The sequence below is a fragment of the Abramis brama genome (assembly GCF_963993115.1).
Source record: "Abramis brama genome assembly, chromosome: 16".
NCBI lineage: Eukaryota > Metazoa > Chordata > Actinopteri > Cypriniformes > Leuciscidae > Abramis > Abramis brama.
Window position 1 is genome coordinate 27,927,150 of NC_139978.1, and position 12,186 is coordinate 27,939,335.

General features: G+C 37.3%; 1 protein-coding gene across 3 annotated transcripts in view; it reads right to left on the reverse strand.

Moving 5' to 3' along the window:
* The window catches only part of pde4d (phosphodiesterase 4D, cAMP-specific), a 135,945-nt gene that overhangs the window by 41,160 nt on the left and 82,599 nt on the right, over nucleotides 1-12,186 (reverse strand). The window contains exon 1 of one of the 3 annotated variants that reach the window (XM_084086453.1): nucleotides 7,022-7,263. The exons of the other annotated variants lie outside the window; for them this stretch is intronic. Within the exon in view, the coding sequence (XP_083942579.1) occupies nucleotides 7,022-7,161 (140 nt within the window). The 5' untranslated portion in view covers nucleotides 7,162-7,263. Of the gene's footprint in view, nucleotides 1-7,021; nucleotides 7,264-12,186 lie in introns of those variants that run through there. 3 annotated transcript variants of the gene reach the window in all.

The following is a 12,186-nucleotide window of genomic DNA, read 5'->3' on the forward strand; positions in this document are numbered from 1 at the left end:
TAGCCTATGCTTGCTTTTCTGTTAAAATTAACAGTGGTTTGTGAATGTTGATGCTATAATAACAAGTCATTTATCAGGAGCGTTTATGCTGGGATGTATAGGTTGTGGCTAGGCGACACGTAACTTCATGGATGTATTGAAAAAAAATCTATTTATACTTTTATGCAGGCTTTTCTGGGCGGAAGCGTGACAAAACATGAATGTTGCAGACGGGAGCGGGAGAAGTTAACATATTTTTGCGTGAGCGGGAAAAATCCGTCCCATGCAAAAACATGCACGTCCCATGCAGACGAGCATATATGCTAGTGTACCACTGAATGTTAACAAAATCAGATTTAGCAAACATTTTTCTTGCTGGAAAACAAAACAAACCAAAACAAAAATATTGATGACTCATCCTGCACTACACAGATTAAAGTAAAATCACTGACTACAGAGTTAAACTGAGTATGCGAATACAGATTGCTTTGACTGGCAAATATCCATACATTTAAATATACATCCCATTCATTTGCAGAACTTGTTGTGACATCTTTATTCTTCTTCTTTAAAGGGACAATGCACAATAATTAACATGAGCACTCAAGGCCATCATGTAAATGTGCCAGATTTAGCCATACAGGCTAATTTTCATCTGTAGTCCCTGGCAGGTTGATGGCAAAGAAAAGTCCACAAGTCCATACAACATAAAGAAATCATGTTAAAACACATTCCAGCAAACATAGCCATAACCAGAGCATTATTAGCATTAACACAAATACAAAATTACTTTAAATAAGGAGACAGAAACAAGCCACTACTCCAAATTATGAAGACATGATTGATTATCCAATAACCACTGTTTTATCAATGCAGAAAAAGAAGTAAACGATATAATATTTCTTAATTCTGTAGGTATAGTATTCCAGGTATGTGCAGCTATAAGAAAAGGCTGACTGCCCAAAAGCTTTTATGTGGCATTATACAATCCCCACAACTAGTGGCTCTAGTAGATGAGTTATGATTTTGTCTAATAAACTCATTAAGTGGGGGTGGGGGCCATATCATGCAAAATTTTATACACAAGTAAAATATCTGCAAATGTAATAATTTTCCCAGTAAAAAAAAAAAAAAAAATCATATTTAGTTAAAAGTTTACAATGATTCAGATACAATATTCTTGCCAGCATTTCAGTGTATTGTCCAGAGCAGCATGTTTTTTAAAACAGGAAAGGCATGGTGTCATTTGATAAGTCCAGCATGAGTTTGTTTTGAAGCGAGAATGACGCAAAACATGAAAACGGGTTGACAAAAAAAGTTAACAATGGCATAATGCATCCACAGCAAGGATAAACTTCCAAAATGTTTTCTTTAAGAATCTGTAAATATAATAAAACCAGACTTTCACTCTTCTGTTAGATATTTGGTCAGCTATATTAACTGATTATTGGCTGATGTAGTTTTATGTGAAAGCACAACAAGTCCTTAGACAACATGCTATCTTTATCTCAAAGCTGCGCGTAACAGAAGGTTTGGCAACACTAAGTGAGAATGAAATATGTAGGATTGTACTAAATCATAAACATTTGAATGTGAGCGTTGCACATTTATTTCCTCATGCAGTCTTTTGCCAAAGCCGTTTTTAATAATGAAAATACTGAATGTTTCATTTCAACTGGTGCTGCCAAATGTTCCGACTGTAGGATCCAGAAAACTGGATTAACTTGCACTGTAAACTGTAATTTCCCATTGAAAATCCTTGCTGCTTGTAATCTGTGTGTGGGAAATTCGCCCTAAAATAAAGCTAAAACGAAACCAGTATATACAGATAACACTGTCTCTTAACCTCTCCGGGCATTGCAAATTTCACAGGCTATTCAGATGAAGTGACTGAGCTGTGTGGACCTGGATGCTAAAAGGCAGCATCAAAGAGGAAGGTCCAGAGAGGATCAGAAGAAACACATCCACAGAAACGTGTCATTGAATGTCAATCTCAAAACAAAGGCTTACAAGTGCTCCTACCCTCTCTGGTGCTCTCTGTTGAAATGCTTCAAGGAAGTTCTTTCTGAGTCACGTCACACTTACGCTTTATATGCATTGTTATGCCATAAGCATTTCCACAATAATCACACTGCAGTACTGACCTTTCTCTCCCCACAGATTAAATGGTCTGAGGGAGGATGTTGTGGGGAAAATAGAACACAATTGAAGTTGAACATGTCAAGGGCAAATTGATATTTCCTGTTAAAAGCTGCTGAATAAAAGTTATATGACTACTCTACTGGGCTTAGACAAACATATAAGAGACTTGAAAATTGTATATGATCCGGCTGATATTTACTGAATGTTTACATATATATATATATATATATATATATATATATATATATATATATATATATATACACACACACTATCCTCCCTGATAAGACCATGACGTTAGAGTTGAGAAGTTTGATTAATTTCTGTGTGAGTTCAAACTTTGTTTCAATAAATCAAATCAAAATTTTGAATTGATTTTTTTCATACATAATTTTACATTAAAATATTCATAGGTAAACATGTAGGCCTATTAGTTTATTAGTGTGTACTATAAAAAGAACATACTTTGAAAATATATGTACTGTATGTATAATTTCTTTACAACCAAAACAATTCAAATGAAGTATACATCACTGCAACATATATTACATTTCATCAAAAGTGTACAACTGGTCCTGTGATATGGCATATATGTACAGTATATCACTTCAGGCAGGAAAGTTCTCAATTTCATATGATTTGTGTTGTTTAGTGAGGCATACTTACTATAAAAAGGAAAGTGACTGATCAATACAGACTTAAGAAATGTTTGAATGAGTGTTCAAAACAGATTTTCTGTTAGCACTTGAATGACAAGAAACTTTTGCTTCAACCTTCTACTATTATTTATGTGTGTGTGTGTGTGTGTGTTATAGTTGTTAGTATCGTTGTAATTCTAACTTTGTGAATGTTCATAGTGAATTTTCTATGGCATGTGTCTGAACCAATAAAATGTGATTTTCAAATCCATGCTGATGTAAATAAAACGCAATAACGCCTTTGGTGATTATTCAAAACACCCTGCACGGTGGCACAAAACATGAAAAGTGAACAAGGCAGAAATTTCACATTTTCAAGCTTTTAATTTAATATTTGGTGGATATATGCCTGTTTTGCACTCACGTCAAGTCAAGTCACCATTTATATAGTGATTTTTACAATACAGATTTTTTTCCAAGCAGCTTTACAGTGAAATGAATGCAACAAAGATAGTTTTGGCTTTATAGCAGCTCTAGAAGAAAGTCATTGTTCATCTTAAGTAAGGTTTTGATTTATTCATTTCCGTTGTAAAAATCCTTAGTTATTAACTTACACAACACCGGTTTCAACTGAAAACTTTTTTTTTTCATTTACATGACAACAGCGTTTTGGTGGCCTGAGAATGCAAACTTTGAATTAAGTTTCAAAGTGCAAGTTTTTGAAAATGAGTTTTGAAAACGATACCGTGATCATCTCCATGTAAACTTAAAAAACGTGAATCTCTGAAAACGGTGACGGCATGCACATCCGAATTACGTGTTTAGTCTATAGGCATGCGCGTTTGAATGCATATGTGCGTGGACGCGTAGTCTTTGTTTACAAATAATATAATGTAATGGATATGGATGATAGTGAGAGTGCACAGTCGATGACTAATGCTTTAAATGCACTGCGGTCAGCGAATCTTGTCGCAATTAACATGGGACATTTTGTTAAACTTATTAATGACTACTTCAGTGATAATGTGCCACAATCAAAACAAGATGATTGTGGACATTAATGTACTGTAGCAAATCTTGAACAATGGTTGGGAATGGGCATAATATGAAACTGTCATGACTGTATTAAAATGAACTTTGCTACTGCAACTGTGTCACTGGCCACACATCCATGCAGGAAATTTATTTCACAGAATTTTTTTATTTAATTTAACATGAGATAGCTTATTTGCCATTTATTGTTATTGACATTTTGTTGCATAATTTTGCTACATGGATTGGTACATGGAAAGCCCTTAACCACTGACACGCTTCTCAAACTGACTGCTAAGCAGAAAAATCAGTCAGGTAACAATGTTAAATATTCTTTGTATAAAAATGTTCAATAAAGTTGAGCATATACTTTCCCTATTCCCTATAGATATGGGTTTGACTTGGTGTGTGCCAAATTTGGTGTTACTGTATTGCCAGGGATTTTAAGGTATGGTTGGTAGGTGATTATGTTTTGGGACCTTCAAAAAACTCTAACTCGATTTTTCTCAAAATTGACTTTGCTGACTCTATCGACTTCAAACAGGTGTAGCTCATTCATTTTTTGTCAGATTCCAACCAATTATACATCATTTAGAATGTTTTTAAAATAGCAAGAACTCATGGGTCACATATATCGTTATCGCAAAATAAAATTACTCATATCATGATAAAAGACTTGGGTAATATTGCCCACTCCTAATATTTCTCACCACCTAAGATGTCAAATTATGACACAAAGGCTCTTTGTATAGGATTCACACATGTAAGCCACCAGTCCCACTCCTGCATTTGTACAAGGACTTGGCTCTTACAGTCAGGTGGCAATGCTTCCAAGGACAGATGGCACCTTGGAAAAGCAACAATATTTGCCAGGGGGTGGATGGGAGCTCTGAGTAAACTCCTCATAAAACTCAGAGAACACTGGAAGTGTTCCCGTTCATTATTTCAAGTCCATTTGCAATTTTGGGGTTGTAGCTTATTTGTTCCTGACCAAGATGTTCTTTGGATTACCTCTATTGCTATGTGAATTGCAACTTAAAAGAGACACTGAAGTGCAAAGCTGGGAGCTCACAATATGCCATTGAGCCAACCACTCAGAAGCATTATTAGCATTATTACAATTACCCTGCAATGATGCCGTTTTTTTTACTTAATGTGAACAACTTCGTGTGCCTAAAAAACAACTATCGCACAAACAACGTAAAATTAGCCCAGACAAATGAATGCGATTGAAAAGGTGCTGTTAAAAAGGGGCAAAAGTTGGCCGTAAAGTGACAATGCTGTTCTTTGGGTGGGTCACGCAACCCCTTGTCCCTTAAAGGAAGCTATAGTGCACATCCTTGGCATATTTGAAGTTCCCGTCGCATCCGTTAAGCTATCGTCAATCGCACAAGCAGATTGTGTAAGCCTGACTATCAATGTATGAAATGTGGCAGCCCACACACTGACATGAGAGATGTTTTGAAACGTACAGGAAATATGACGGCAGCAATGAATCGGGTTAGCATCGGTGGGCCGCTAACTATGCTAGTCGCTTCAGGCGCTGTTCTTCCCGCATCAACAGGGCTGGAAATACGGATGGAGCTGATTGCCGCCCGCTGACTGTGCTGACACTGTGTTCTTATTGTGAACTAATAGCGAGACACCCACTCGTTCCTCACTGTTGTCAAGGAGCCCAGCGGCAGATTCAATAAAGCATCTATCAGCCAAGCCCCTCTGCTAAGCTAAAGGGAAGTGCTACACAATTGCCTGTATTTCCAGGGAAAATCAGAGCCTTGGCAAGTCCACGGTCAGGGATTATGTGATGGGCCTGCAGTGATTCAAGAAAAAATTGTCCCTGTATTTGAAATATGAAAAGGTTGCTGTAAAGCCGTCATATTTGTATAAGAGAGAAAAGGAAGCGGAAGCATTTTCTAAATGTTTGTTTTTGTTATTGATTTTTGGCACAAGAAATCAAAAACATTAAATCTATTTCATTCAGTCCACAATAAATAGCCTAGTGCTGTCTTTTTACTTTTTTGTAATAAAACAAATTGCTGTATGAAATGAATAAATAAGACATAATTCGTCAAATATGTAACTCCCTTCTCAAGTTAAATGTCTATATTTGGTGCATAAACTTAACATGTAAAGTTTTGACGAATATCAGTAAAATATTATAAAAAATTACTTTTATTCACACACATTAAAGTGATTAAAAGTGACATTGACACAAAAGTCTAAGAAGTCTATTTCAAATAAATGCTTTTGAACTTTCTATTCATCAGAGAATCCTGAAAAAGAATGCAGGGTTTCCACAAAAATATTAGGCAGCACAGTTTTTAACATTGATAATAACAAATTTTTCTTGAGCGTCAAATCAGCATATTAGAATGATTTCTGAAGGATCATGTGACACTGAAGACTGGAGTAATGATGCTGAAAATTCAGCTTTGCCATCACAGGAATAAATTACATTTTTAAATATATTAAAATAAAAAATGTTATTCTAAATTGTAATATTTCACAAAATGTTTTACTGTACTTTTGATCAAATAAATGCAGCCTTGGTGAGCATAAGAGACTTTTAATATCGTAAAAGAAATTCTTACTGACCCCAAACTTTTGAACGTAATATATATACAGTATGTGAGTGTGTGTGTGTGTGTGTTTGTGTGTGTGTGTATGCGTGCGTGCGTGCATGCGTGTGTGTGTGTGAAAATAATTATGGACAGTGAATAAATACAAACAGTGTGTCTCACCCTTAAGACTATGAACTACAAATGAACTACTACTATAATCATATTAGGCTGCTAGAGATGTTCTGCTCCGATAGGCTCACAACAATCACCATTCTGATGAAATTATAACCACCACCCTTGCTAATCTGCTTCTGATATACACCCTCATCTGTGAACCTGCTCAAGCGTTTAATGCTGGATGAAGCTGCAGGAAATGAGTCCACCATTAAACAGTAAATTTACTCTGAATGGCAAGCTGATGGATGAGAGCCCGGCAACCTGCGACAATTTGCATCAGTTCAAATAACAGGCACGCACACACACACACAAACAAACTGACATGTGCTCTCAATCGCATATGACGCATATGAAACAATTAGCATGTGAAAAGCGCTGGATGTTCCTTGACACATTGCTGTGATGTGGATGCCACTCCCCCAACGGTCAATCAGCTTCACCAGAAACACAAACACACAAATACATACATTACATGCTAAAGGAAGCTCTCACCATATCCATGAGTGCCTCCGGAGAGGAAGGCTGCTCAAGCGTATCATTCTCTCCTCGCGAATCCTTTGATTGCGGCCGGACTTCATTGAATGACAGACTTTCAAGAGTTTCTCAACAAGCACTCCACGAATCCTTCTCATTGAGAGAAAAGACTACTGTATGTGACAACTGTGTCCATATTGTCTCTTTACTTGTTTGCCATGTTTGGTTTTGCCTACTTCCATCTACAGTAGGCTACTACTTGACCCCACTTTAATGCCGATAAAAATATATATAACATTTAACAAAGCTTGTTAACAAAAACAAGCTATTCCAATAAACGTTTAAGGGAAGACAAATGAAATCACCCTGAAATGAACAGTGGCTTCCATAACATCCAAATACAACAGCCTCTGACGGAGTGTGCCGAGCTGTTCCCGTCTGACGTTCATTGTGTTTATCTGGAAAGCGCTTGGCCACATTCCTCCTTCCTATCCACATGACGATATCAAGTCTTTGTTTTTTCCTGTTGCCAGCGATATATTTCCTCTCGCTTCACAGAGGGCAGGGCAGTAGAGTTCGGCAAGTACACTGCCCTAAATCCTTCAGTGTTTCAATCAGTGTTCAATCAGCTTTATCCACCTTTTTCCTGAAAATTAAAGTTGTTGAAGTCTATTGCTGTTTCCTTGGTATGAAATTGTACACCTGAGATTCACGTACCACAGGGTAGGGGTGGGCAATATGGCAAAAAAAATTTCAGGAAGGATCATGATCTACAATCTTATGATTCTTTTTCATGTTAGCTTTCAAGACTTATTTTGCAAGTTTCTCAGCAGTACAGCCGAACTAAGACACCACTGACTTTCAAAATATTTTCTTTTGTGTTCCACAGAAGAAAGTCATACAGGTTTTGAAATGACATGAGGGTGAGTAACTCATTTTTGGGTGAACTCTCTCTTTAAATTAAAGAGAGACATCAGGGCAGTCAACAGAAAAAGAAAATTGTATTTAATAGTCACCCCCTCACTTTCACACTATCTGATCATATATTTCATTTTTATTTCTGCACTATAAATCATTTTCTTATCTGATTTTTGTTGCATAGGCAACGTCTCCCTTGGACAAAACATCCCTGGTTTATGAGCGTGTATGTGTTTGTGTGGGAGGAAAACACATTGCAGGACCGAGTGAGACTACTGTTCTTGTGTTGATCTCTTTCCCTGTCGGCATGTGGTCATCCCTCTTCAACCCCATAACGAGAGCCCCTGCTGCCCTCTTCGTTCCAGCAATAAAGCGTATCGATTCTGTCAGTGCAAGCTGTACACTTTACGTAGCTTTTTAACACAACAAATGACGCCTCAAACTGAGAGGGAAAGACAACAAGACAACAGCGACAAGAAGACACTCATGGTCTGATTTCTCTTTCTCTTTCTCATAGACCCACACAGACATAGAATATGCAGGAGTGTCCCCCACACTTTTAATAAGACGTAAATTCAAGTGTGTTCGCATAGAGGTTGTCATGGGCCACTGTGAATAAATCTAGATTTAAATTCAAAGAGACAAGATAGTCTATGCATGACCTGACGCGCTAAACTCTCATGTAATGTATGTTTCATTAATACTGGAAGCCAGAGGGCTCCCTTGCGCAGAAAGTCCAAAACAGACTCATAGAAGTAATAACTTATGACGTTCCAGGAAATCCCTTATATGGCCAAAGGCATCCAGCTATTATTATTTTTGCGGAAACCTTAATACCCTTTTTTCAAGATTTTTTGATAAATAGAAAAAAATAAAAAAATAAAAATTGTTTTGTAAAAAAAACAATTCAATGAGACTTTGCTGAACAAAATAATTAATATCTTTTTTTTTATTAACAGTAATGTATTTATTATGATGTATTTACAACCCGTTTTGCATGCCACATGGTTTGATATTTTATTATCTAATCCAATGAAACATTCATGTATTTTGAAGTGTCTCAATACTTTTGGGGGCCACTGTAGACCATCTTCCGTAAAGCAAGATGAGCTATTATAAATAAATAAGTGAGAATTCACTGGTTCTGATGCATGCACTTTAAAAACACTTGATCGAAAAAAGCAATCTGTCAACATCAGCAAAAACAGACCGAAAACAAGCATAGTAGAGAATTTTAAAAAGTCTCCTGGGAGAATATTAGCATAAAGAACACATCCAACGATAGTATCTTTCTTTGTAAAAGAAAGCTTCAATTATCTTCGGCAGGTGTAACTGTTTGAGTTTTTGGTAAATCACAACATAGCACAATTGTGCTAGTCATTATAAAATTGAAGTACCAAATACCTGCACTCTTGTTTTAACATAATGGTTCTCAACTGATTCAACATTGGACATCAACATCAAGTGGCCAACCATAGTTTAATGAACAAAAGCAAACAAAAAAGTGCTTACACTCGGATTAGTATTATCATGAGCTGCATATAGCCACAATAAGCATCTTCTGAACAGCAACAATAAAATGAATGTCACTCTTTCTTAATTGGAAATTTGACAATTTTGCACAAACAATAGCCAAAGTGTGATTTGAAAGCCTAACATATGAAACACTCTGCCAACTAATGCATTAGGCTCCTGAACATACGTACAAACTGCACAGCATATTGCATAATATTTATCAATGATGTGTTTATTGCTGGTTTTATGCTCTCTGCATAATTCACCTCAAAGCACGGTCAGGACAAACAATGTTTTACATCTTCATAAGCTTATTTATTGTTTTATCTAATTATGCATGATAATATGGTTAGTTTAATTGTTTTTCCCCCCTGCGGTCCACAATCCTAACATAATAGACCTACACCCATTATCGGGTCCCAGCACCACCATTGCTCAGTGCTCAATGCCATAATATATCTGCTGATTTATAAAACTGCTTAAAATCATCTCACTGTTCATCCCTTGAAATGCATTTACAGCAGGTACGCCAGGAGTCACATACTCTTCATTGCATAACATCCGTTAGGATAAAAGCTTTTAGTGTTAAAAATCCACAGAGCATAAATTTATAGATGCACTACTGAACTGCAACCTGGTTATAGTGTATTATGCAATAGCTTCTTTCCTTTTTTACACATGATCTGTGACCATTATCAATCTCCACCATTTCCACTTCATTCACTTGTTAATTCGACGCACTTACTGACAGTGTAAGCTAAATTAAATGCATTCTGGTATTTGCATTGGGTGTGATCACCGAAGAGTGAGAGGGGAGACGTTATGACTCCTGAATGAGGGTCTGACTGGGGCTGCTCACACTAGTCGTTCTCCCCGCTCCCAAAATAGACTTTCTGCATTGCGCCGGCGGTCCTTATCTCACTGTCTGATGTTCATGTTATCTCTCTATGGGGGGATCTTTCTCTTTCTTTCAATGCTGCTTTACACATTTCCAGGGCCACCAGAGTCACATAGCAGCATCTGAAGTCTTAAAGGGGACCTATTATGCAAAATTCACTTTTACATGGTGTTTGAACACTGATGTGTGTCCACAGTGTGTGTAAACAGCCAGCCTAAAATGGTAAAAATCCACCCACTCCTTAAAATAAACTGACGTCACAGTAGGGACAAGCCCCACCCATGACTGGTGACGATCAGCCCTATAGAGTGGTGCAGGTATGACGTAAATTTGTAGGCCAAAATGTGGAAACGAGTTGGCATTTTAGCACTTCCGGTTTCATCGTCCTGAAGTCAAGTTTTTGGTTAAATGGACATAAAATACATTAGTATTACCCCACTTGTGGTTTTCTTAAGCTGTTACGTGTCTTGAAAAAGGCGGTTTGCTAACAAGTGGCTAAATGGGACAAGAGGCTGTCAGGGACATTAAACATCACACCGAACAGGAAAGCTCATACACTTTTACAGCCTCATTATGCTTATAACTGTGCTCTTATAAACTATTCTAACCTTAAACTTTCTGGGAAAATGTTTTGTAAATAAAAACTGAAAGAGTTGTCAGAAGCTTAGTGATGATTACGTTGAAGTCGTGGGACCGTGGTGTAGTTCGTTTATAGCCTACCTTTAGCTTTTTACTTCTGGTGACTGGATTTAGGCTTAAAGATTCATAAACGTTGTGTTCATCTGTGAAAATGATCTTGATCGACAAAACGTGCAAATATCATAAACTGTTGTTGATCACAGAGCTTGTTTTTTGCGATAAATCCAAAAGCCAATGGAAAATCCTATTGGGTTTTTGTCGAGGGAACCAGTGTGATGCTAACTGCCGGTTAGCGTACAAAGTGACGTCATACCTGCACCAACCTATTAGCATAAATCCCACCCTGAGTGAGCCCCACAGTCTGCCATGTATATCCTTGCTATATTACCTATTAGCCGCGTTTCCACTGTCGGGTCAGTGCGAGCCAGGGCTTTAAACGGGCCGTGCCGAGCTAATAGCCTCGGGCCAGTAGCACTGGGCCCAAAATATTTAAAACCCAAGCATCAATGTTTTACTACAGGTTTACAATAAAATGTGATACATTGATCATAATGAATTAATTTGAAAGATGATCATTTCTACAATATGCCAGCAAAAATGCGACCTGAGGAGCTTTAGCACACTCTCCCAGTAGGCTACAGTTATTTTTTCAGTCAGAGAAGCAGACGAAGCTCCTGAAAAAAAAGTTGCTTTATTTTATGATAGTCCAGTATAAAGAGATGAGACGTAGGCAACTGACAGATAAAATAAAAACATGATTGTGATAGCTTTTATGATTTGTCTGATTTCTTCAAGCGTTCATATTTACCATGTTTCCTATGGTAATAGTTAACGTGCATAGTCTTTTGCATCGTGTATAAATATTTCTACCTTATACAGTGATCAGAATCCACATCGGATCACAAACAGAAGGCATTCAAACATGAAAGTGAGTTTTGAGGTAAATTATTTAAAAAGTCTTTAATGCTGACAGAATGCCGTCTCCAGACTCACGTAAACTCCACCTCTGTTCGTAACCACTCCTCAAGCTCGGGTTGGCCCGCTTTGGACCAAGGTATTTGTCGGGCCAGAAAACCCTGTCCGTTCACCCCGAGGCCCCGAGCCCCGGCGAGGCCCAATCAAGCCCCGGAAGTGACAGTGGAAACGATCACTTAATAGGCAATTGAAAAAAATTCTAAAATTAATTTTTTTTTGTTTTTGGATGTACCAATGA